The following is a 27,770-nucleotide window of genomic DNA, read 5'->3' as shown; positions in this document are numbered from 1 at the left end:
ACGATTCTGAACAGACAACTAAACAAAACAACATGCAATAAAATGCTGCAGTCTATTTAAAATGTTTAATTTTTAAATTGATTTGAATGAATTATTCAACGACTCCCTCATAATTACTTCATTTGCTTCATTAATGGATGATTCAGCCCTTTTGAACGAATCTCTTAAATGAACGATTCAGTGATAAATACATTTAACAGTCACTTGTAATTGATGTAATTGAGACAAAAAAAAATATAAAGGTGATTTGCTCTATTTTGATCGGAAACATCAGTGTTTACTTCCTAACTCTAAACTTTTATCCCAGTACTTCTGTGATAATCTGAATTGTTGTAACACATAAATAATGATACTGTGTGGTTGAAAAGACTGTTTGTGAAGCTGTTTCATTAACTGCTCGCTCTGGCTCAGCGGCAGCGCCAACGCAGATCTCAATGTTCCGGTGTGATTTTGTCAAAGGTTTAATAGACACAGGAGAATCGCTGTCATTTAGGAATAAGATCATGTGGGTGTTTGAAGCGCGATCGTGATCTTTTAACGATTAATCGTGTAGCTCTGGGACCAGAATGTTATGCATATTTGGGGGGTAGGATCTTTTGTCTTGTACCCAACCACTTAGTAATGCCCAAAACACCCTACTAACTGCCTATCCACAGACTAACAACCACTAAGAACTCCCTAACAATGAACCAGAACATCCTTACAACAAAAAGCAACACCCTAGCAACAACTTATTAACCACCCATAACTCGAGCAACCCCTTACTGACGAACACAAATATAATACCAGTAGCTTAACCACTCAAAACAGCACTCTAGCAACCTCCCAGTACACCTTAGCAAAAGCCTACAAACCAACTAGCAACATCCTAACTGCTAAGCTCTAGCAACCACCTTAAACACCATACCAACACAAGTTGGCAAAAGTTTCGCAGAGACAAGCGAAATCATCAGGAGATGTAAAAATGTAGCTTCTTTAGAGAACCATCTACTGCTGCTTTAAGGAGCCCAAGAGGAAGCGTCCTGAAACCAGACTTTCTTCATGACTTAATTCATCCCAATGGAAAGCATATTTACAATGTCTGAAACATATTTGATTGGACAGAAAATCTGAAGAGAAGCTGAAGTGCAGAGTGATGTCATCAAAATCATTGATCCATATTGGCGGAAGTGGGAGACTGTAAGATTTGAACACTTATATCTTCTAAATGCAACTGTTGTCATTGTTTTGGAGCACACTAACTTAAAGATAAGAGTAAGGCTAACATATTCATACTAAAAGATTTTTAGTGATAAAAGTTCATACTATTTAGTTCATACTATTATGTCCCTTTTTACAAGGTGTAAAATAAGTCCTTGATGTCCCAGAGTGTGTGTATGAAGTTCTAGCTCAAAATACCCCATATATACTTTTTATAGCATGTTAAAATGACACTTTTGCCACAATTGTTGTGTGTGTCCCTTTAAATGCAAATGAGCTGCTGCTTTCAAGAAGAGGGCGGAGCTTCAAGAGCTCACACTGGCAACAAAACAGGAAAATCTCAAGCACTGAAAATGTCAGAAAATATAAGTAGTTGTGTTCAGTTCGAACCGGGCCGTGATGCCTACAGAGCCAGAGAATATATGCTGCATTGGGGTAAGAACAGGTATTGTTTAGTTTAATTACAGTTATAACTTGTGTTGTCATCTTGCTTCAACAATTTGAACAATCCTGCTAGTGGAACCTGTCTGAATGATGGCCAAAACTTTACTGATGAGTTTTATGAAGTTTATTATCACACAAAAGATGAAGCGTCAGTTTTATTCCAGAAAATCAATGCAAGAGCTGAATAAAACACAGTACAAGTAGTGCGCATTAAAGTCTTATCCAACTCTCTCTCACCCTTTCACTATCATCAACATACACAGCTAATTACACAAAAACATTTGTTACAACTAACCCGCAGTTCTAACCAGACACGATGCGATAGATTCCAGTGACAAATAATTTGTCTGTACACAAAAGACACGACGCGACTGCGAGATGCGTCGAAATCAATCAAAACCCTCAGCCAATCGGAACAGCGTGTGGGCGGAGTCTGACAGCACCAGAGAGTAATCTTGATGGCACTTCAAAAATAAAACGAATCCACTGCGTCTTCTCTGATGTTGGGAGTAGGCTACATGAAGACTGTTATGTTCATTCTTACATCCAACAACAAAACACCTGAGTTGAGTTGCTTACGAGACATTTTTGTTGCTATGGCGGACAGTGTAAAGCTCGCTCAGGGCAGCTCTATGCTAAGTTGATCAGGTGCTGTTCCCCTATAGCCGGGGTTTTCAAAGTGTGGGGCGCGCCAGAGCATGCCAGGGGAGGCGCGGAGAGTGGTAAAAATTATAGCCTAGTAATTAGTTTAAATTAATAAATTAAAAAAGTTAAATTGTTATTATTCTGAAAATAAGGCCTCGTTTACACTGCAGGTCTTGATGCCCAATTCTGATGCTACCTTTATCCGATTTTTTTGACCATCCGTTTACACGGTCGTTCAACTGTATCCGATCCGTGTTTACACTTGCCATAGGCCTACTATCTGAAACATTGCGCATGCTTAAAGGGTTAAATTCTCTTGCACAGATGGACGAACGCAAAATAAGCTTGATGCTAGCTCTGCGATATATGCGAAGTTCGCCAAATATCACCATGATTATGAGGCGGCGGAGGACAAAAAGTGCCATGATTGCAGCCTGCACATATGCTTCAGTTATTGTGTGCGAGAGAGATCTCAGGACTGGCGGGAGCATATTGTGTTTAAATATTGGTTTTAACGAAGAGCAGTGGGTCAGAAATTTTAGGATGAGCAAGCCAACCTTTGATATGTTGTGTCAACGTTTGTCCACATTCCTCTCTTACGACGACACAACGTTTCGTCGGGCCATCCGTCCCTTTGCAGATGCGCGTCTGGGTTTTTCTCATCATCAGACCACGGAGACGTAGCCTAATGCCTCAGAAAATCCAAGCTGCCTGTTTACATGACAGTCGCATTGGAATATATCTAATTTATATCTGATTTATTTCCACATATGAACGAGGCCTGAAACCGAAACAGGCGCCATTGGGTAAGTTGTGTCAAAAGGGAGGCCCACTGTCCTAGATTTTGAAAATCCCTGCCCTATAGTGAGTGTGTCTATGCTAATACAGCAGAGTCCGTCAACAGGCGTGGGGGCGGGGCCTGTACAAAGTGACGTCGCTTTGCCCAGAATCTGTAAACTGCTTGTTCTGAGGCACTGCTTATGATTTATGGGGATTAAAAAAATGAGTGGATGGATTTTTATTATTATAGGGTGGTTGTGTAGACACACTGCCAACACACATTTATGTTCAAACACCATGTAAAAGTACATTTTGCATAATAGGTCCCCTTTAAATTTTGATTTCATGGGGACTTTAACAAACTAACTGCGTAACTCAACTCTTGAACCCTAAATAGGACACATTTTTGAACCAATGCAGCAGCAAACTTTGTATATAGACACCATATATTATAGAATACTAACAATTATAAACGATTTGCTGATATTATAAGCAGTTTAGCCATGCTGCGAGGATGTGGAGGGATATTTAGTGAGCATAATCTCTGCTGTGTTGATTTTGGTCTTGGACATAGACACACAGCAAAACAGGCTGTCTGGAACATTGAGATGATCCAAGCTCTTTATCTCATCAAATGTGTGTGTGTGTGTGTGTGTGTGTGTGTGTGTGTGTGTGTGTGTGTGTGTGTGTGTGTGTGTGTGTGTGTGTGTGTGTGTGTGTGTGTGTGTGTTTGAGTCTTTTGTCATCCAAAATCAGGTCATACACGGATTGATGCCCGGGGTCTTCCTAGATCGAGAACCAGGCAGACTTTATTGAAGCAGAAAACAGAAAGGGAAGACAGGAAGGGAGTGTTTGACAACCGTACGAGCATATTGTGATAACCACCACCTGGAAACCGCACTTCCTAAAACAAGTTCAACATCCTTTTTTTCTAGAAACTTTGCAATCAAATCTTTTTAACCATAACTAGTATTATCTTGTATTACGATGACACTCCAGTTAGTGTTTGTGTTTTCTTTTTTTCCGTGCGTCTTGTGAAGCCCTGTATGAGTAGCTGAGACAATAGAGGTCTGTCACAGCTGTGTTTACCACTTTGGCCCTATTTCCACCTCTCAAGGCGGGCTGCTTTTAACAAGCCTTTTCAAAAACATTCAGAGCCTCTAACCCACACAGAGGACACCAGAATAAGCTAACGTACCTTTATCAGCACAACCTTCTATTAATGAAGCAGCACATTGCCATAACAAAGCCATTAGCATTGCTTTATGTTACAGTGGACATCAAGTGCTGCGGATGAATAAGCGAAAAGGGAAAAGCCATTCTCTGCCATGTGAGGTCATCTGCTGTTTTTCTTCTGTGTAAGGTTGAGGCCATCTCAGGAGATTGTTTGTTTTTCTGGTGACTTGGCTGGCAGGAGCGCTCTACGGTAGACGCTCTCACAGCTTCTGTGATTGTACTGCTGAGGCCCACATAAGGCAACCAGACTGTTTGTCTTGATGAGAGAACGAGATTTCAAAGTCTACACGAAAAGCTAAGAGCTCACTGTAGAAATCTTGATTAACATATACAATTATGTAAGTATTATCTTTTTTCAAATTATACAGTTTCATAAAAATATGTTAAGCTCAATCTTCATGCTAAAATAAAATGATATATATATATAAATAGATATATAGATATAGGTGTGTTTCATAAAGAAAATGACTATTTTAAGAAAAACATTCTTATAACTGCAGTTTGAGAAGCTGCTTTTAAAGGCGCTTTTTAAAATAAAGTTTATTATTAACTTATTAACTTAACATACTTTTTTTGTCATTTAAGTTTTTCTCAATGGTGACTCATTGCTGTAGTAGAGTATTTTTATTGTAAAAGTACTGTAAAAGTATTTTTATTTTATTTTAATTAATATGAATCAAAAGCCGCATAGAGAAACTACAACGATTTACAAATGATTAACAATTTAAAGCTGAAGTGTGTAATTTCAGTACCTCACCAAATTGAATTGCAAATTCTCACAAACACTGCCTCTGTTTGCCACAGGTCAACAAACAGTTTGTCCCGCCCCAAACTCACGCTATTGGTTGAGCAAGTGTTGTCATGTCAGGCTGTTGAGCAAGTGTTGTCATGTCAGGCTGTTTCGGGATGCTTAAACAGAATAATATTTGTATAATGTCACAGGCACAGTGTTACACTTTTATTGAGAATCAATGAATGGTTTACTTATAATATGAATATTAAATAAAATCTTTTTGGCATATTAAGAAGTAATAATTAGACATTTCAATTAGGCCTACTTAATATTTACATATTTAAAACAATAATAATTACTAATTTGCATTAAAGTAAAAAGTATTGGATACATTTTTTTGCATTATGGTAATGATAATGGGTGGGGGGGGGGGGGTGCTTAATTGTCATTTGTCATGAGTTCCATTAAATTCAGTTTATGAGAGAATGTTTGTTTATGCTTTATTGGGCCACAATACAGAGGTGACCACAATACACAAGGGAGCAATTTGGAAGGTAAAATTAGCAATGATAATTTACACAGATTACACTACTGTAAACAAACATCTCGAGAACAGCGATAGTGTCTTCTGTGACTGTTCACTGTGACGTGGTGTGACTCTTTTTTACATGCTGTGATGCAGGGACGCTATAATGTTTTCTTACTTGGATAGGAAAAAGAGAGAGAAAGAGACATACACACTCACACTCACACACACAGAGAGAGAGAGCAAACTGTGGGAATGAGATCCTGTCTGGTTGAGGTTGTTCTCCTTCAGTTTCCCTCTCTTCCTGAAAGTCCCTCCCTCTCCCCTGTTGTTTTTCCTGGCCAGCTGTACTTGCTGTTCCCAATTTGTGTGCGCGTGCATGTATGTGAGTTTGAAGAGTTGCACCCTTATCCACTCCCTATCCCTTGAGTTTGAACACACACACACACACACATAATGAACAGATCTGTCCACATGGCTGAACAACGAGGCACTGTTGGAATGTTACTACACTCTGTTACTAACTATGCGCTCTTCAAAGTGGTAAACAAATTTGTATCATGAAGGAGATGGAGGAGATTCTCAACGGCCATGAGATGTAAAGGACACAGCCATGTTGCAGCACATCCTGTTTGTAACATTTTTTAGCTTCCCCTCAAAGGACTCTTCCAAGCACCTGCAGCTCTGAATATAAATAATAAACAAACACCACATTCATAATAATATCTATTAATTTTAATCTAATAACATTACAATTTAATACATTAAAACATTTATAAACTATAGCCTATATATTTTCTCATCATATCCATACGACATTCGTGTTTCTATGAAACACAAATGGATATATTAGGGATTGGTATAATCATCCAACCTGGCAAAACATGTGAATGAGATTTCAAAGGAAAAGATTTTCAGTCAATAATACTCAATAAATAATGTCAAAATTATATGTTTTTTGTTTACCTTGAGAGTACCTGGTCACTCATTACAGAAAAGAGCAGCATGAACATTCTTCAAAACATCTCTTTTTATGTTTCATGAAAAAAAATACATACTTTATTAAAGCATTAAGCCCTGTGAAGCCGTGGTTTACAGTGAATTTAGTCAAAATCAAGTCACCTCTGTATTTATATAATAGCGTTTTATACAATACAGATTTTTACAAAGCAGCTTTACAGTGATAACAGGACAATGCAACCGAAAATGCAAACTGTTCATTTTGGCTGAATAGCAGCTCTAAAAGAAATGTCATTGTTCAGCTAAAGTCAGTTCAGTGTTGATATAGTTCCGTTTTAAAGATCATCAATTATGAAATTAGTTAATTTCATCTATAAAGCAGCTCTGCAGAAAACAGTGATGTCATCATCCAGCTATGTTGAGTTCTCATCCAATAGTGTCAGGGAAGTCAAATCAGTAATATTGCTGAATATTAAGTGTCCACAACTAAGCAAGCCAGAGACGACAGTGACAAGGAATCCAAACTACATCAGGTCACTGAAATGGAGAAAAAAAAACTTGGGAGAATCCAGGCTCAGTCGACAAACTACAACAAACGAACACGGTGTGATTGTGATTCAGGCGGCATCACAAGTCAGATCAGATTTTGGATCGATAGCACTCAAATATTTCATCTAGTTCCTTTGAAGATCAGATTCATCACACCAGTATAGAGACGAAGCTGGTTATAGATCTGTGCAGATGACCTGTCTGGTTCTTGTGGTCTTTTGCTGAAGATGTGCCTATGTCTGAGGATTTAGAACAACTAAGGGTGTGTTCACACTTGTAGTTCGGTTCGCTTGGTTCAACCCAAAAAAAAATTAAAAAACAAAAAATTTACGTCCTGGTCCGCTTAGTGTTTATATTGGCATTTTAACACCGAACCTAAAGGCTTAGGGATATGTTCACAACCACAATTGGTCGGCTTTAATTATGTATATTTCGTGACGGAACTTACCGAACATCCAAAACAATGCTATTCTGGGCTAAATGTGCTTGTTGTATGTGCGTAGCTACATACACTGAACAAAATTATAAATGCAACACTTTTGTTTTTTCCCCCTTTTCTCAATAGCGGAACTCAAAGATCTAAGACTTTTTGTATGTACACAAAAGGCCTATTTCTCTCAAATATTGTTCACAAATCTGTCTTAATCTGTGTTAGTGAGCACTTCTCCTTTGCCGAGATAATCCATCCACCTCACAGGGGTGGCATCAAGATGCTGATTAGACAGCATGATTATTGCACAGGTGTGCCTTAGGCTGGCCACAATAAAAGGCCACTCTAAAATGTGCAGTTTTATCACACAGCACAATGCCACAGATATTGCAAGTTTTGAGGGAGCGTGCAATTGGCATGCTGACTGCAGGAATGTCCACCAAAGCTGTTGCCCGTGAATTGAATGTTCATTTCTCTACCATAAGCCGTCTCCAAAGGCGTTTCAGAGAATTTGGCAGCACATCCAACTGGCCTCACAACCGCAGACCACGTGTAACCACACCAGCCCAGGACCTCCACATCCAGCATCTTCACCTCCAAGATCGTCTCAGACCAGACACCCGGACAGCTGCTGCAACAATCGGTTTGCATAACCAAAGAATTTCTGCACAAACTGTCAGAAACCGTCTCAGGGAAGCTCATCTGCATGCTCGTCGTCCTCATCGGGGTCTCGACCTGACTGCAGTTCATCATCGTAACCGACTTGAGTGAGCAAATGCTCACATTCGATGGCGTCTGGCACTTTGGAGAGGTGTTCTCTTCACAGATGAATCCCGGTTTTCACTGATGTCAACGTTGTGGATCGAGTGGCCCATGGTGGCGGTGTGGCAATGGTATGGGCAGGCATATGAAATGGACAACGAACACAGGTGCATTTTATTGATGGCATTTTGAATGCACAGAGATACCGTGATGAGATCCTGAGGCCCATTGTTGTCCCATTCATCCAAGACCATCACCTCATGTTGCAAGGATCTGTACACAATTCCTGGAAGCTGAAAACATCCCAGATCTTGCATGGCCAGCATACTCACCTGACATGTCACCCATTGAGCATGTTTGGGATGCCCTGGATCGGCGTATACAACAGCGTGTTCCAGGTCCTGCCAATATCCAGCAACTTCGCACAGCCGTTGAAGAGGAGTGGACCAACATTCCACAGGCCACAATCAACAACCTGATCAACTCTATGCGAAGGAGATGTGTTGCACTGCGTGAGGCAAATGGTGGTCACACCAGATACTGACTGGTTTTCGGACCAGTATAATTTTATAATGTTGTTCAGTGTTCATGTGTAAAAAGGAATCAAAACAGCATCAGGAATCCCCTTGTTACACACACAGACTAAGATCTGCTGCAAGGAGACGCGGTTCTGATTCCTGTACCGAACTGTGATGAGCAACATCACGACTATGACGAGAAAAAACAGGTATTCTTGTGCATTCTGTCCTTTTTAGGGTCTCATCTTCTTACATCATGTCCTGTTTTTGGTTCGTTTACATGTCTTTGGTCAGTGTTGCGTTCATATTTCAGTCGAACCGCATCAGAGTTTGTTTGTAAGCGGAGTGAGACTCATCTTTTCAGTGGTCTCGGTCCACTTGTTTGGTGCACCAGGATTCAGATGGCAGAGTTCACACTTATTCAAATGAACCGCACTAACAGAGCAATCGCACAAGGTTTCGTTTTAATCATACCAAACATGTTAAGTGTGATCACACCCAAAGGGGTGCTTTTAGGCACGATGTGGAGCAGAAATTCTAAATTTAATGCATAGAAATATTTATTTTAATATTTATGTAATGAGTTCACAGGTGCATGTTTGTAGAGTAATTTACAACAGCTTTGAACGCTGCTCATCCAATCAAGGGCCGGAACTATCTGTTTTATAATTTCATTTTTTAAGTGATTAACAGGAATTGGTGTTATTAAAATATTTGTTCTTTCTAAACCTTTTGTTCTGGGAATGTAAATAATCAACATCAGGAATTTAGTTGCGGAGTAGAAGGGGTAGCTAGAAATGTTAAAATCATAAACAACTATCAGTTAGTAGACAAAGCAAGCAGATATAAAAAGGGGTCAGTTGTTCCAACAGAATGGCACTTGTTGTGAATAAAAGGTTTGGACTGATCACACACACTGTGATTAGTCATCATCAAAATTACCACAGGCATCAAATCATGTTTACTGTAACTGACAATAATGGATCATTTAGTATTTTTCTCAATAATTCACACATATGTACATTTACAGGAAAACAGGGGGACCATTTTAGATTGTGTTCCATGGAAAACTATTTCAGCGGCCGACCCAGACATGAATAGTTCACTTTTATAAGCGAGTGCATGTGAAACACGGGTCATTAACACTTGCGGTGATGATGTCAGCATGGACATGGGGACAGCTGAGGGAAGAACTAAACTATTCTGTCGCACACAGAGGGCATCATGTTTGAAGGTCAGTGAACCAGGGAGCTGAATCACTTTCTTACTGGAAAGCAGTGAGTCACACTCCCACCCCCATTATTCAAGCTTATCCATTGTCGACCCAACAGATGTTATTGCACTCATCCTCAATGGCTTGCAGGTTTCATTTTCATTGTCAGATGGAATTTCCCCTGAAGTGAATGTTTAGGCATTTTTCTTGCTTTTGTTTTGGTATAGAAGTACAAGCAGATGACAACAAGGTACCATATTCCTAAGCCTTATTTATTTTATTTTACTTTATAAATTACTCATACTACATTAAAAAGTTAAAGAATATCGCCAAAGATAGTCCAGCCAAAATGCTTATTTAACAGGAAACTTAATATGGCGTTAAAAAGGTCTCAACATTGCTGTTGCATGTTTTGTAGAAAAAAATAGCAAAGGAAACTTTCTTGCAAAGCGTGTGCTGACGTAGATCTGGTTATGTAACCCCAGTCTATAAAGAACAACATCATCATCACAGCTAGCTTGGAGACATAAAAGACTGGAGTTCCCAAAGGGTTCTGTTCTGCTGGTTGAGTCTTTGTGGGTGTAAGCTGAAGATGTGTGTTTACCATATGTGATAACACCGTCCTTCTGTAGCTGAAGCCCTGCAGGGGCCAGGAGGTTTCAAGGCTTCAGCGCCGTGGGTGGAATTCAACACAGGCTTCAGCTTGAAGCACTATTACTGAGCTCAAGTCAAACTCTCACCATTAGGTGCCTCTTAACGGTGTGGGCGAAGCACATCATTCACTGAAGGCCTCGCAGGGGTGAATTATTCTTACAGACACTTTGTTGAGTGGAGCTGAAGAGGCATGGGCTCAAAATGAAATCCACCTACTTATAAAATGAGACTTGCCTACCTCTGCATTGATGTAATTCAAGGTTTATATAACACAAAACTCCCACTTAGAGTCGACCACACCCACAGAAATAAAAAATATGCTTTTCTGGAAAATGTGGGATGGAGGTGTTTACCATGGGAATATTGCACACAGCAACATTTGCCGAACCAATTATGTACATTTTAGGGCGGGACAATCTTTTTGACTGACCAATGGTAGACCGGGAGAGTTTTCAGAAAGGGTGAATTCCAAACGGCGTTTTTGCACATCTGCCAGCGAAGGGAACATGCGATGGTCACTTAATGCGATGGTCATTTAATCATTTATGGTCATGTTTTGCCCTTCGGAGTGAGCAGGGCATAGGGATGCTCACTTCCAATTGGAATTTGCCCGAAACCTGAAACTAATACCTGCATTGAAATAGAGGGCCCTATCACACATCCGGCACAATGCGGCACCAAACAAATGTTTTTTGCTAGTTTCAGCCCGACGCGGTTATCATTTTCAAGTCCTGTGCAATGTTGTTTAAATAGCAAATGCCTTTGCGCCTATTTGTTTGCCCATGGGCTGCTGGTCTGAAAACGAGGTGTGTTCAGGCGCAATGTTGGCGCTTTGTTATTTTGAGGCAACTGAAATAGACTGCGTGGTTTAGACCATGCGCTTAGCCTTAGATCGTTAAAATAGGGCCCAGAGTGTTTAGCATTTTAGCACTGCCGGTTCCCTCATCCTGAAGCGTTTTTTAGTGAAATGCCTGAAATAGGGACTGCTCTTTAAATAACAAAAAAAGATTGCACCATTGACTTTAGACCAGGTTTCAGTTGGTCAATGGCGCAGTCTTTTTTTGTTATTTAAAGAGCGCATAAATAATATGCGCCTATAGGCGAGTCCACAAGGCGCATACACTTTGTCCCGTAGATGGTCTGCTTGTGCGCTTTAACCTCGCGCACGAGCAGTTCAGTTTTTCAGCTTGCAAATTCCATCATGTAAGTGAATCCGCCATGGTGCGAGCACAAGTGGCTTTTAAAGGGAATGGGAAATGAGACTCTGATTGGTTTATTGCACGTTACGCCCAAAACACACCCATTACACATTAAGAGAATAGGGACAACCCTTTTAGACCATGTACCGGGCCCGTCGTTAAACTAGCAAAAGTGGTTTAGACCATGCGCTTAGATCGTTAAAATAGGGCCCAGAGTGTTTTAGCACTGCCGGTTCCCTCGTCCTGAAGCGTTTTTTGGTGAAATGCCTGAAATAGGGACTGTGGAAAATGCTAATAAGCGGCTAAATTGTCCCACAGAGGTTGTCGAGGACATTAAACATCAGGAAAAAAAACATCTACACATTACTTTGCTCTCACAGCCTCATTGTGTTTATGCTCTTGCAAACTATTCTTACTTTCAGGGAAAATGTTTTCAATAAAGACTGAATGAGTTGTCAGAAGCTTAGTGATGGTGATGTTTAAGTCATGTGATCGTAGTTCGTTTATAGCCTACGTTTAGCTTTTTACTTCTGGCAATTGAATTTAGGCTTTAAATGTTAATTTGTGAACATTATCATGATGAACAAAACGTGTAAGAATCGTAAACTTTTGCTGGCCACATAGCTTTTTTTATGTATTTAAAGCCTGTGGAAAAATTATATGGGTTTTTCAAGGGAAGCAGGGTGAGGGTAATGCTAACTTCTGGGTTGGCCTACAGAAATACTTCTGCCCTGCAGCACTCTCATAATTTCAATATGCACTAATTTCAAATAAGGACTTAATATAATATAATTTAACATATTATAAATACATTCACAGCCAGGCACAGTACATCCACCATGTTGCCTAACAATTTACTGAGGTGTTAAAAAAGCGTACATTCTTGGTTGCAAACTTACCAATAGCTTTTTTTATGTTTTTGAACTTCTGATGGCTCTTCAACTCTCTTCAGGAGAGTGATTTGCACACTTCAAAATACTCACTAAATGCAATGAGCCTTCCAGGTACTGGTTTCACACTGTTTCATGAATTCTGCGTATTTACATCCTCATTTGATGACACTTGGCGCAGGCATTACTTCAGCCATACGTTTGAATATCATTTGGCTTAGTTTATGCTCTAAATGATATAATTATACCCTGTACGTAGTTTATAGCCATTCACAGAGCCAAAATGAACGAATATGCATTTTTGAAAATCAAAACAAGAGAAGGGTGTGTAGACAGTCGTTGCAAACTTGGACCTTCAAAACAACCAACTAGTGGTTTGAGCGCGTCTGCGAAGTTGACGGACATCGTCCTGGCCAATAAGATCACTCGGAAATTTCAATTTGCTGCTTCCTGCTTCTGATTGGCTAGTCTTTCGTTGTGGGCGAGACCGCATTTTCCGGTTTTCCTTCTTAATGCTCTCGGTGTAACAGGAATTCGATATTAGTTTCGCATGTTCGCAATCTGGATTATTAGTAAAACAATGGAGACCATCGATCATCACGAAGCATTGGTTTGCGCTACGCTAACAACGAAGTGATTATCTGTATCGCTCGCAAAAGAAAGATAAGAAGACCTTAATCTGCGACCTTTCATTGGAAGAAAGCAAACTTGATCTGGGGTGTGCACGCGTTTTGGAGGCTTTTTGTTGGACTTCCCTGGATATCTCTATCGCCAACATTCTTTTATATTTACCTTTTTAATTGTGTGGTAAGTTTACAGCGTTCTGCAAATCACTGTCTTTCAAAAACTTTTAAAATGACTGTGTCAGGCTGCCATTGTTTGGTTAATAACTCTTGCTTTATTTACTTACTGAATGTGTGCAATTAAACAATACACGTAACTTATCGTTCTAAAACCGAGTCTTCAGTTCGCTGAGTTCAACTTGTTCATATTTAATTAAACTGTTCCCTAATAACACTTTTCAGATGTCAGGAGTTTTTTCTCTTCTAATCGGTCTGTTTGAACTTGTTTTCGTTTCACTTGTGTTGCTCATACATGTGTAAGAGTGACTACACACACACACACTGTCCATCTGTGGTTTTCAGTCTGGTCTGATGAGTCAGTCAGTGCTAAGTTAGTTAGTGAAGGGCAGATTCGTGTAATAACACTGACTACTGCCCGTCTGTTGTTTACCATCTCCTTTCTCCTGTTTTCATGAACTATGTATATTTTGTGTATTTCTGATGTCCCGTTTTTTCAGTTCTATCAATGAATGTGACCTGTTTCAGAGAAGCTCTTGCAATAACGTTGTTTCTATGCTTCTCTTGGGAAGTGTCACATTTAAAGGAGTATTTCATTCAAAAACCGAATTACTTCTTCCTCCTCATGTTGTTCCAAACCTGTATGAGTTTCTTCTGTTGAACACAAAAGAAGATATTTTGAAGAATGTTAGTAACCAGACAGTGGCTGCACCCATTCACTTCCACAGTAGGGATTAGGGAAGAAAAATACTATTTAAGTCAAAGGCTAACATCAAACTGTCTGGTTACCAACATTCTTCGAAATATCTTCTTTTGTATTCAACAGAATAAACTCATTCAGGTTTGGAACAACTTCGGGGTGAGTAAGCTTTCATTTTTGGGTGAACTATCCCTTTTTATCTTTAAATACAATGAAAGTCAATGGTGACCTGAGACTGTCCTTCTGCCTAACATCTCGTTCACTCTTCCATTGGAGACACAAAAGTCACACAGGTTTGGAACAGCATGAGGATGAGTAAATGATGACAGAATTGAAATTTTGGGGTGGACTAACCTTTTAATGATTGATGAACAAGCAACAAGACCCGTTCAACAGGGAAGATTCACACGCAACGTGGTTGGTCAGTGAGTCACTGTTGTCATAGAGATATCAGTCAAATGAGAGATCTATGGGTACGTTTAGCATTAAGGACGATTTATTTTATTCACAAGCATGTCTGTATTGTTTTATCTTATACATTAACAAACAGTTCTTCCTTCTGTAGTGCTTTCTAACCTGTCAGCCTGCTATATAGTATGCGTTGCAAATGTTGACCTCAGTAAAGGAGATCAGTGGTTCAAGAAAAGATTCTCCTGCCATTAAACCTGCTTGACCACAGGTCTCTTCCTTAATCCAATAACAGTGTTTAGAGTTAAGAGTACACCTGGAGCTTTACAGATTGCAGAGTATGTTGAGAATTTTTTTTTTTTTAACCACCATCCCTTGTGGCTGGTAAATGGCTTTTTGTGTTTTGTTAGTTAGTTTGTTTTTTCCAAATTCAAATATATAAAATAAATTGAAACTCACAAATTAACTTTTGCAATGTGCTAGTTATAATACCAGCATTGGCTGATAACTAATATTATAACTTAATAAACACTGTTAGAATAAATAATAAATAATTGCCAGTCTGTATGTTGGATTATACATTATTTTTTTTTTTATTTTTTTTTTTTGTAGGCCTACAATAGATTTCTGAAACAAATAGAATGCCATAGAGGGGCATTTTATAAATTTTCACATTGTAAATATCTGGGGCACTTTTATAACTTTTAGTAACGTTTTTGTCAGGGGTGTGTAACTATTCCCGGTAAAATATCAAACCGTACCGTTCGGCGTGCACTTGCACCGCGGTTCATCTCAAATCTGATGATGTGCAAACGCATCTATGGTTTGTTGAAAATAAATAAAATAGACAGAGTTAGGCTAATGTATGTTTCTGTCGATGGATATGCATTCTGGCTTCCCCTAAACTTTGTTCAATGTGAGTGCTGTCAGGTGACACCTGAACAGCACACGTTGCTTACTTTAAACTACTCATTTTAAACCATGCCAATTTAAACATTCGAGCGCAAGACATAAAGGAGAAGCACATGCTCTGAGAAGATTTCTGTGTGCTCATTCGAAGTGCGCACATGGCACGTTTCAGGGTACGTTTACATGACAACAATGTGCTTAAAACGGAGACGTTTTTTTCCTTTGAGTTTTCCGCGTACAGACGACAACATTTTCAAAACGATCCCCATTCACAGGGATCCACGGAAATGAGTAAAAATGCTGTATTCTGCTGCCAGGCCATTAGATGGCGATGAAACACTATAGACTGAACACGTAATACGCATGTGCATGACGTTATGTTGTTTAAAAGGAGAACGTTTTAAAAAGTTTGCGTTTTCAGGCGCTCAACTCCATTGTCATGAAAACGAACGGCCAAAACGAATAAAACATTTTTAGTTGAAAACGGTGGCATGTAAACGGCTCCACAGACAGCGCGCCAATACTGAGTGTTTCCCCCACACAACAGGATTTCTGATCGTTAATATTCAACGTGTTGGATAGGCTATTTACGATTTTAGATCAGTGCTGCCCGGTGCAATGATTCCCTTAAAACACACCACACCACAGAAAACATCAAGATAGGAACATCAACATAATCTGGACTTTACCTAGGATTGTCGGAAGGGGAAAATTGGGCCCAAAATCGTCTTTGACTTATGTTGACCAAGCACATGTTCGCTCGCTTTCGCTACAGAATTAAAAAAAAGTTAATTCCAACTTTTTCTCTCAATTCTGACTTTTTTTCCTTGCAATTCTGAGTTTATATTTTGCAATTCTTATCTATTTTTATCTAACCTCGGGATTGCGAGGAAAAAGTCGAAATTGCGAGATATGAGAACTTCATGCAAGTTTATAAATTCAGTGTCATAATGGGAACATTAGATTGATTTATTTCAACAGTGACATTTTTACAGTTTCCATCCAAGATTTAATTCTTCAGTAACAAAGGTGTTGTATACATCACAGCACCTGCGATACCCTTTTTTCTGTTTTTGGGAGCGAGCTGTGTTTATACATTAACAATGTAATGTAAGGAGGGAAGATTAGCAATGAGTAGATTTCCCATTACAGGTGGTCATGTTGTTTTTAAATGCTGCCCTAAACAAAGAATGTATGAGTCATTGTGTTGGTGTATATAAGCTAATATATAAACTGTTTGCATGTTCCAGCATTCATCTGGTGGTGGGTGTTCATTTCACACCTTTCAGAGAGATACTGCATTGCAACTTTCTAACTGGGTGTTTTCATCCACAGGTCCAACATGCCACAGACAACTCCATATTCAAGCAAATTCAACCCTAGCTCTGCTTACAGTCACAGGCAGCCTGTGGAGGAGAACTATGGGGGTTTGCACTATCGTGATAATAAGCTTGTGTCTGGCTCTCTGGAAGCCCTGATACAGCTCTTGGTCCCTACTGTGGACTATTACCCTGACGTAAGTATACACAGCCTTTATACTTGCCTACGATAATTATTATGATCTCTCTTTGCACAGTAAATGTCAAATTTGATTGACGCTTGAGATCTTCTTGTTCCAGAGATCATACATTTTTACCTTCCTACTAAGCTCCCGTCTCTTCCTGCATCCGTTTGAGCTCATGTCCCGTGTTTGTTACCTCTGTGTGGACCATCACAGGGTGGGCGACCCACAGACGGATAAGGTACGTGCTGTAATTTTAGGAGTGGACAGTATGACTAAGATGTTATATCACCACATGAGTATTTTTACATCACAATATTCTTATCTGGGCTGAAAATGCAACTCTGATGTGTTGCATAACCATGTGGTGATGTCTGGTTTTGGATAATCCAGTGAATTAAACAAACTTCACAAGTGAAAGGTACTTGATGGACGTGTAACAAAAGATAAGACTATTCATAACAAATGAATGAATAAGTCTGGCATCAGTGCAAAAACAGCTGCACATTATGTAACACAATTAAACAAAAGAGTCATACATAATAAAAATGATTACAGCCACGTTTAAGCCATGTTTAATATAAACACACCTGTGACAGTGTGACAATTCATGAATCAGTTCTATATTAATATGCCAAATTGAAAGCAAACACCACGTCTACAGACACGAGGAGCGACACAACGCTTCATAACTAAATCAATCCCATTACGGGTGTGCATCTTTGGGTTCATAGTAGGGTCATTATAGTTAACTGAATCTAAAACTATAACAAAGTTTTTGTTGCTTGAAATAAAATATATTTAAAAAAACTGTTTTCAGGTAGTTGCAAAGGCAACATTTCTCGTTTTCATTTAGTTTAAACTGATGTACTAAAATAACTAACTAAAACAAAAATTTATGAAAACTATAGTAGAGCTGCACTATGGTTAAAAGGTTGTGATCTCATATCAAACACCCACACGATCTTATTCCTTAATGACAACGATTTGCCTGCGTCTATTAAACCTTTGACAAGTAAAATCTCCATCCATCCATCCATCCATCCATCCATCCATCCATCCATCCATCCGTCCATCCGTCCGTCCGTCCGTCCGTCCGTCCGTCCGTCCGTCCGTCCGTCCGTCCGTCCGTCCGTCCGTCCGTCCGTCCGTCCGTCCGTCCGTCCGTCCGTCCGTCCGTCCGTCCGTCCGTCCGTCCGTCCGTCCGTCCGTCCGTCCGTCCGTCCGTCCGTCCGTCCATCCGTCCATCCGTCCATCCGTCCATCCGCCCATCCGCCCATCCGCCCGCAAATCGCCTTTTAAAAGTAATTTGATGCTTCAAATAAAGATTGTATCATTATATTGTTACACTAGTAGGTGGCGACAAGTGACTGTTAAAAATGTATTTGTCATTGAATCATTCATCCAGTAATGAAACAAGTGAAGTCTTTGAGTGATTGAATCATTCATTCAAACCAATTTGAAGAGAAAAATTCTTAATTCAGTATTTTTAAATGATGCAGGAAGTAAATTTGGCTTTTAAAAAAAACTCAAAAAATCGTGATTCTCAATTTATCCAGAATCATGCAGCTCTACTGTATTGACTTTTTTTCAAACACAAACTTATAAAAAAGACAAACACACTAGAAATTACTGAAACAGTAATTCAAATTAAAGGAAAATATAAAAATAAATTCTCATTTAAAATATTAATAAAAACTATAATCATATCTCCATGACTGGTTCGTAGCAGAATCGTGATGTATTCAATGTTTTTTGTGCATTTAATAATCATTATTTCCCACTTCAAACCAAAACTTCACAAAAGTCATGTCTTCTAAATTTTTAATCGTTGCATGAAGAAAACAGGCTCTCCTCATGTAGTCCTCAAACTTATGTATATGTGTGTACGTATATACACAAATCTAATTACTCTGGATACATCATAGTAGGGGTGTCCCCGACTATGGATTTTCATAGTTGAATCAGAATCGTCAAGTCTTGCCTATAGTCGACTAATGGTCGAATCGTGGGGGTGGGGCTGGGGGTGGGGGTGGGGCTGGGGGGCGGGGCTTTAACATTTAAAAGCCGTGATGTACAGAAAATCGGCTAAATTACCTGTGTGAGCAGGCTCTATGTACAGCACAACATCGATGCACCGAAAAAATAAACAGTTAATTTACAAAATTAAATTAGAACAGAATATACCTTTCTAATAAATAGAAATACAAAACGAAATAAATCAGAATCAAGTCACAAGATGAGGAGCAAATGTGTGCAAAATGCCTAAAGTGCAGGGGAACATATATTCAAAACACAAGCCACAAATAGTTAGATTAGATAACCCTGACAGATCAATAAATAAAATAAAAATAAAGAAATAATTAAAATAACGATAGTAGCCAGAATTTTCAACTTTGTCTTTTTAACTGCAGAAACAACAATAAATGCTAAACTGGAGTGGCAGTCTTTTTAGCTAAAAATGTTCACAGCATCCAAAAATCAAATTAGAACCGGCTGAAAAGTTTTCAAAATCACTTGTACCCTACCTGATCGAGAGAACAATCCAGTTTTTCACTCTGTCGGTGTCCGTTGGAGTCTTTTTAAATTGTGCGCGCGGATAAAATAAATTCAAAAACACTTAACGTGAAAAACGTTTAACAACTTAATCTCCTAAAATAGTTAAATTAAAATATCAAATTATGTAAAGAAACTATAGGAGGAACGCATTGCGTTCATATTCTGGGTTCATCTGCTTATCTGCACATAGTATGGTTTCTTAATAAAGTGTGTAGGCTACTGTGTACATACATTAAGCCACGTTAAAGTGCCCTTTAAGCGTTTAAAAGCTTTTTTCACGTTAAGCATTTTAGAATGTCCCGTGGAAAACCAACTTGTTAACGTTGGCCGGCAGAAGTGCGATCATGGTTTTCCTGATGCTAAATCCAGCCTTGGAGAATATCCTTTCTGATGGTGTGCATCCACACTTTAGATGTTCTTATCCCAGACATTGTTAAAGATTTAAATCCTTGCGCCAAGACGCTCCTCTGTCGGTCACGGATTGAAAGTGAAACTTAAATCTGTCACGGGGTGTTTTGATTAATTCACGCACGTTAAAAAATATTTATTAAAAGCTTATTTCTTTGCACATTTTATATACAGCATTATCATAATAGGGTGAATATTAACGTATTGACAGAAAACCGGTAGTTCTATGTGAAAACAGACATTGAGCGCCCTCATATAGCCAAAGTGGCATGATCCTCGTTTCATAACACCTCTGCGAAGATTCGACCGTGAGATCGGTAGTCGAATCAGGCTCCTCCAATCGAAGCATCAAATCTTCCACTATTCGGGGTCACCCCTAATACACACCATCACGCCACCCAACCCTACTGTGACATACACACCTGTGCATGTGCACTTTACTAAAATAAACCACGCTTGATCATTATTGATGAGTATTTAGCTATTACCTGCAGACTGTAGACGATTCAGTGCTAATTGTCCTTTACTCAACAGAAAAGAATACGGGAAATAGCACCTAAAATCGTGCAGCTTCTCACAGAATGGACCGAGACCTTTCCGTACGACTTCAGGGATGAGCGCATGATGCGCAGCCTCAAGGAGATAACCCACCGCCTTGCCTTCGGAGACGAGGTCAGTCGAGATGATGTCATACTGATGATCTAGCAGAAATCATGATTGCATCATGTTATTGTTTCTGTCAACTGAACTGAATTTTGTATTCATGAAGTCTGACTAAATTCTAAATGGCTTTTGTATGAATATATAAATATATTGGATAACAGCATGACCTGAGTTTGGAGCCAAATGCAAATGCGCTTGCGTATTATTGGATTTGCATGTACGTCGTTTGGCTCGTATTTCCTTTTTGCACAAGCTGTGATATCAACAGCGCGGCTTACAGTTCCCAAATGTTATTTTTGGCTACAGATATGAATGGGTATTATAGTGCTGACGTTGGAAATGATTCTGTTGTTTTTGATTAGCTCTCACGGAGGGCCATGCAGAGACTCATCCAGCGCCTCTTACGCAAGCTGACCACCCTCGGACAGTACGAAGAGTCACTGGCGACATCCAGCGCCTCCGCCGCCATGGACCGACCGGTCGCCCTGAAGTCCAAGCAGCAGTTAGTACGCAGAGACGAGTGCGTTTTGAACCTGTGCGATGACCCTTTCATTTTCGCCCAACAGCTGACACACATCGAGATGGTGAGTGGCAGTTAGCTTCAAGCTGATTGGCTGTCAGTATTGATATCCACATGTAATATCAGTTTCTGTACTTTATGGATTCAGTCTTCAAGCTGCTCTCATGTTTTTCACATGTAGGAGAGACTCAGCTTTATTGGCCCTGAAGAATTCGTTCGAGCGTTTGCTCAGAAAAGGCCCTCAGACAACCATAAGGTAAGCCCGTCACACATCTGTAGTTTAAGGGTTAGTTCATGCAAAATTGAAAATTCTGTCATCATTTACTCACACTCATGTCGTTCATCTTAGGAACACAAATGAAGATTTTTTTTTTTTATGAAATCTGAGAGATTTCCCTCCATTGACAGTCCACACAACTACCACTTTGACACTTCAAAAAGTTAATAAAGAGATCATAAAATGAATCCATATGAGGTTCATTCTCATGTTACGCAGCAAGTTTGAGCTTCCGCAAGAACCAATGAGGTTCATTCTCGTGTTAATGAATCTGGATTAAACCCCTCAATTCATATGGATTAGTTTTATGATCTCTTTATGAACTTTTTGAAGCGTCGAAGTGGTAGTTGCGTAGCTGTCAATGGAGGGACAGAAATCTCAGATTTCATCAAAAATATCTTCATTTGTGTTCTGAAGATGAACGAAAGTCTTGCGGGTTTGGAATGACATGAGGGGGAGTAATTACTGACAGAATTTTCTTTTTTGGGTGAACTAACCTTTTAAAGATTACTTAAAGTAAAGATGTAACCAGAATGGCCACAGATAAGGATACTTGATTACTTTCAATGACACTTTTGAACTTTTATTCTTCAGAGTTTCTTCAGCAAAAGAAAAACAGGTAACCTGGAGGCCTATGTTGAATGGTTCAACAGACTGACCTACCTGATAGCCACAGAAATTTGCATGGTGAGCACACTAGTAGGCGAAAATCGTATCTTATCTTTTGATGTTGACGTCAAAGGTTGTGCAACAACCGTCACATTTATAATTCTGCATATCTTGAGCCTGTGAAGTTCATTTAGTCTCTTTTGAATGATCCAATTGTATTGGATTGCTACTTTAATTCCAGTGCAAAATCTGCATTCTCAAGCAAAACCAGTTGAGAAGCACTGCGTTATGTCGTTGATTTATATGGTTGACAATCTTTGACAATATGCTGCCCTCTGCTGGTTGGTTTTCAGCCGGTGAAGAAGAAACACAGAGCAAGAGTGCTGGAGTTCTTCATAGATGTGGCACAGGAATGCTTCAACATCGGCAACTTCAACTCATTAATGGCCATCATTAGTGAGTACATGCATTGAGTTATATTGTTATTCATTCATTTATTTCACTATTTGCATTGAAGTGATTTTACATTATTAACAATGTTTTACTGTGTAGCTGGGATGAACATGAACCCTGTATCCAGACTGAAGAAAACCTGGAATAAAGTCAACACAGACAAGTTTGACATCCTGGTGGTAAGGAAGCTGCCAAAGAGAAAAATCCCAATAGTCTGAGACCATCTAATTTAACCTAGAAATATACAACATTTGAGATGTTGGCATTTTTTTAAACAAAAGAATAAGATGTATTTAAAGAGGACCTGTTATGCTTTTTTACATGTTCATCTTTCTTTAGTGTGTAATGTTGCTGTTTGAGCATGAAAAAGGTCTGCAAAGTCACTCCAAAGGGAGTTGTTCTCTATATCAGTGCACAGTTTCTGAACTCCTCCATCGTAATCTTGAGTTTTCTTCCGGGAATGAACACGTCACAATATTCCTCATTTAAATAATTCCCAGTAATAAGTTATTGGCATATGCCGTGTGGTTGATGTCAAGTGTTGCTAGCTGAGGAGAAATGCATAAGTTAATCATGTTTCGCTTGGTCCCCTCAAAGTTGCGTTGGATTTTCTCCTCGGCGTAAAGGTTGAGAGGCCCATCTATCACTTTTTTCCATGTTCGTAGAATTCGTTTGTGGAGTAAATATATATGTGTGTTTACACAGCCTTTTAAAAAATGGCGGGTGCTGGTGTTTCGCGTGCGTTCGGCCAATCACCGAACACTAACGTCACGGATAGTTCCTGTATTGCTGGTTTAGACCCTACTCTGAAGTAGGAGCTCAATTAGTTCCTCCATACTAAAATCGTTTCTAGTTCCTGCGGTGTCAACACGCCAAAATCCGGGTACTTCCGCCAATAGTTCTAGGAACTATGAAAAGGTTCCTCCGGTGCGAAAGCCCCTATAGAGACAGGTACTAAACAGAGCGTTACTGCAACAATGTTAAATATGTGAAAAATCATGTAGTTTTTTTTTTTTTTTACATTCAAGCATGAATTTCATTTTATAGTAGACCCCCAGATAAAGGCATAAACTGCACTCTTTCTTGGTCACTAATCAAATAAGTAAGTTTGTCACAATGACTGTGAAATTTGAATTATATTAGAAAAATATAAGCCTTTTCATAAGTGGTCTCAGACGTTTGGGCTTTTACTATACAGATTTTTGTTATGTACACAGTTAATTTTACTGTTTGTTTTGTTGTTTTAGCACCAAATGGACCCATCTAGCAACTTCTACAGCTACCGGACTGCCCTGCGTGGAGCAACTCAGAGGTGTAGTACAGCACACACAAGCCAAGAAATGGTAATTTTGTGTTTTAAATTCACATTTTCATGCAGACCTTACATTTTATTACATTTTAATTAAATGAGAATTTTTTTGTCTTTTAGATTGTTATTCCATTCTTCAGCTTGTTCATTAAGGATATCCACTTCCTCAATGAAGGCTGTGTCAATAGATTACCCAATGGCCAGATCAATTTTGAGGCAAGCTGGCATGTAATGCCAATACTATATCAGTTGTTACCTTGTTGCTTTAATAATAAAACATCCCTTTACTCATTTTACAGAAATTTTGGGAGTTGGCCAAGCAAGTGAGTGAGTTTCTGTCCTGGAGGCAGGTGGTCTGTCCTTTTGAGCGGGACAGGAAAACCCTGCAGTATCTCATCAGCGCACAAGTGTTCAATGAAGATGGTGAGCAGTCAACTCTTTCCTACTTGCACTTAAAGGTGCAGTAAGTGATTTCTGAGAAACACTGTTGAAAGTGGATCGGGCTGAGCAGCACAACACCCTTGTAGCCGATCAGTAATAGAGGGTGTGTCCACTTGTGATGGGGGAGGAGAGACTGAGCCAATCAGCAGTAGGGGGCGAGTCTACCTATGATGGGGGAGGAGAGAGTGAGCCAATCAACAGTAGGGGGCGTGTCCACTCATAATTGGGGCGGAGAGAGCCAATCAGCAGTGGGGGGGGCGTGTCCACTCATGATGGGGGAGGAGAGAGCCAATCAGCAGTAGGGGGGCGTGTCCATTCATAATGGGGGAGGAGAGAGAGAGCAAGAGGGAGATTTGAAAAAAGTTGTTGTTTCTGCTTCATACCGGAGGAACATTGGTTTTTGCTTTTCCACAGAACCAAGATAAGCTGTTGTTGTAATGTTAGCTATAGTAACATGTGTCTTTTTTTTTTGTTTGTTTTTTTGTGCGTGTGTGTTTGTCAGGAGCCGCTGTGCTGCTGGCAACTAACAACAAACTCTTGTTTGTATATACACGTGTTCTGTATCGTCATCTTTGCTTTATTTTTTTGCGAAGCATTATCTTGCTTGGCTTTAGCTATGATAAAGAGACATCCATTTTGTTCGTTTTAGGGTAGGGGTGTGTTTGTTTGGGATGATTTTAAATATCAACAGTTTCTCAGGAATCACGTACTGCACCTTTAAGAGAACTAGATGGTGAAATGGCTGTAGGTGGTTTGCCAATCACACACCAGTATGCAAATAAATACAAGAAAAAGGACCAATCACTATTCAGTATGCAAAAATTACAATAATGGCATACTACTTTAATAAATATGTGTGTGCATAAAGCAGATCTGTGTGAATTATTTGGGTTTGCGTAATGATTGTATTTGTGTTGCGTTACAGAGCTCCAGCTAGCTTCGTATGAGAGTGAAGGTCCTGAAAACAACCTGGAGAGGGACACTCGCCGTTCGCTCAGGTCTGAACTATTTTCCAAAAACCCTTGTTCCAGACATTCAGTCGTCATTTTTAAACAACAATGACCTGCCACTAGTGTGTGTGAAGGCTCAATTTCATTTGGCTTTTGATTCTCATTCCTCTAGGTCGTCCCTTAGTAGAATGTGAACGGTGAATTTGGGATCGTGTCCTTGCAAACGGACTGATGGCACTGAAGACTTTGAAGGACTTTTATATTCATTACACTTTTCTGTGTTTTCGTCGCTGAAATTGAGGCTGGATTCTCATTGTAACAGTAACACTATGCTAAAGGAAACATATTCATCTCATTTACCTCAAGTACCTTAATGAAATGTGTTGCTATACGCTATAGATCTCCTGGGTGAATTAAGAGCATGTCGCTGGCTGACCTGTTCTATTACAATGTTTTTGTTTGTTTGTGGTAAGTGGTATTAATAGTTTGTGAACATATTTGTTACAATATTAAAATCTATTTTTGTGTGTATTACAGTTTAATGTGATCAGTGTACATGTTTCCCTATAAAGGATCAATGAATTAAGCTGATTCTTGTGTGGTCTTTTTTTTTTTTTTTTTTCACACTTTATTCATACAGCTTTTTTATTATTATGATTATTATTATCCAGTTTATTTTGTTTAGTTTTTGCATACATGAGCATTATTTGTTTGTTACTGTAGAGATGGATAGCAAGTAAACAAGTACTCGTGCACCACCTAGTGTCCAACACTATTGCTGCATTGACTTCTGGTAGCCAATTTAGAAACAAACTTTAAACCATTTAAATACACGAATTCAACGATAAGAATCTGTTCCTTTTCAGATTCTTTTACAAAGAATTTCAAGTTTAATGCTGTTATATGAAACAAATATTTGCAAAAAGCAAAACATTTTTTTTACAAGTACAATAAAACTGATGACATTGGAATGTTTCTGGACAGCATGAATTTGTACCATTGATGCTCTCAAATGCCATTTATTTAGCTTTCACTAAATAAATTAGTTTACAACACAAAGCTATTATAAATAGGATTTAATTATTTACCAGATAGTCACTAAATTTTGCCAGATTTACCTGAATAATGATTTTATAAAAGTGTATCATACAATTGACCTTTCGCCGAGCCCCGCCCCCCTTAGTTACTGTTGCTACGTCCGACAAACAAATGGTCAAACACGACCAGCGCGACAGATTGCCATGACGGAAAAAGGTATACCCGTGCGTGTCAGTGACCTTTTTTGGAGCAATACCTCCGCGATATCCTCCAGATTGAGGCAAAAAGGGTTACAGTATGCAGTGGAGGGATATATTATAATATAAAAATACGCAATGAAGGAGACACGACTACGTCTCTATCGAGGCTAATGCTTACCGGTGTTTATACGCATCATTTGTGATTATGGCAAAGAACAAGGAAACAAGTGTTTAAAAGCAATGTAAGACACTTACTGTTGTGTTTTTGTGTGAAAGAAAAAACTGTCTCTGAAAATAAAAGTGCTGTCAGCAATAATTTCTTATGTGTGTTTTTTCGCATAACACTATGACTAAAATTTTAAATGCTGCAACACATGGGAGTCAACGTTATTCCCGATGCTGTAGTTTATTTGATCAGTCACAGTATATAATCAAGCTTAATTTGACTTTTCAACTACAATTAGGCAGATGAACTGAAAGCTTATACAATCTTTTAGCTAACTTAGGCCTAAAGTTAACGTTATATCATTGACAAAAGTATGTGGTGCATTTTCTTCCAAAAATGATTTTCTTTCTCAAATTCATGCTTCAAGTTGACAAAGCACAATAAACGAAATCACACAATAACTGTTTAACCAGACAAAGCCTTAATTTGCATCTAAATAACTTTCATTGATTGTCTTTCATAATGCACTTACCACCATACTATTTATTAGGGGGACAACAGATCACAAAAATCGCGGTTGAGACCATAATATTTATTAGTGGGGCAACGGATCATAAAACTCGCGGTTCAGACAATATTATGTTTTTTGAGTTACAGATAGGAGTTTTTCAGATCAGAAAAACAAAACAAAAAAAACTTTAAGTAGCCTAACTTAGCCATCGATACCACAGCCAGCAGACGTATTTATGCCTCGTAATGTTCGACACATTTAACTGGGATTGGGGCCGTCCACACTGTTTTATCCATTGTAGGCACCGCTCACGTTGTGTTTTCGGCTTTGGGAATGGAAAGAACACAACTCCTCCAGACAATCTCTCGGGGTATGTAGTGTCCGATTTACAAACGCCATGGGCGCCATAGACAGTGATGGGCGCATGCTTCACCATCTTGCTAATGTTTGTCGGACCTGCTCACATAGTAACGGTTGCTATGATGTGTGATTGGACAATGGCCGTTTTGGGGGAGGGGCCGGCGAAAGGTCAATTAAAAAAAAGAAAATCAAATCTAATAATAAGACCTTATGTAGCCCCGCCCCTTTTCAGCGCTGCGCTCGCTGTGT

The 27,770-nt window shown here is 39.2% G+C and overlaps 1 protein-coding gene across 3 annotated transcripts; it reads left to right on the top strand.

Annotated features, from left to right (window-relative positions):
* The first annotated feature begins 4,236 nt into the window (after positions 1–4,236).
* Positions 4,237–25,836, top strand: rasgef1bb (RasGEF domain family, member 1Bb). Of its 3 annotated transcripts, none has more exons than XM_081354398.1 (14): positions 4,237–4,643; positions 16,892–17,072; positions 17,176–17,298; positions 20,559–20,696; positions 21,050–21,271; positions 21,389–21,463; positions 22,079–22,171; positions 22,447–22,549; positions 22,646–22,725; positions 23,794–23,889; positions 23,976–24,071; positions 24,155–24,278; positions 25,222–25,294; positions 25,419–25,836. In XM_081354398.1, coding segments are annotated over exons 1-14 (1,428 nt in total). In that variant the 5' UTR covers positions 4,237–4,641; the 3' UTR covers positions 25,441–25,836. The 3 variants fall into 3 exon arrangements, with proteins under 3 accessions (XP_081210524.1, XP_081210525.1, XP_081210526.1); XM_081354399.1 differs by lacking the exon at positions 4,237–4,643 and adding an exon at positions 13,237–13,546; XM_081354400.1 differs by lacking the exon at positions 4,237–4,643 and adding an exon at positions 14,366–14,712.
* The last annotated feature ends 1,934 nt before the right edge of the window (positions 25,837–27,770 follow it).

This window comes from Scardinius erythrophthalmus (genome assembly GCF_964197995.2).
Source record: "Scardinius erythrophthalmus genome assembly, chromosome: 23".
Taxonomy (NCBI): Eukaryota; Metazoa; Chordata; class Actinopteri; order Cypriniformes; family Leuciscidae; genus Scardinius; species Scardinius erythrophthalmus.
Note: the sequence above shows the minus strand (reverse complement) of the source record. Positions and strands in the feature narration are given on the sequence as shown.

What these genes read in the sequence shown, in the direction of transcription:
- rasgef1bb (XM_081354398.1), top strand. An exon ending in CTGTGGACTATTACCCTGAC is followed by an intron (nt 17,073 to 17,175) that starts GTAAGTATACAC and finishes TTCTTGTTCCAG; the next exon opens with AGATCATACATTTTTACCTT. An exon ending in CTCATTAATGGCCATCATTA is followed by an intron (nt 22,550 to 22,645) that starts GTGAGTACATGC and finishes TTTACTGTGTAG; the next exon opens with CTGGGATGAACATGAACCCT.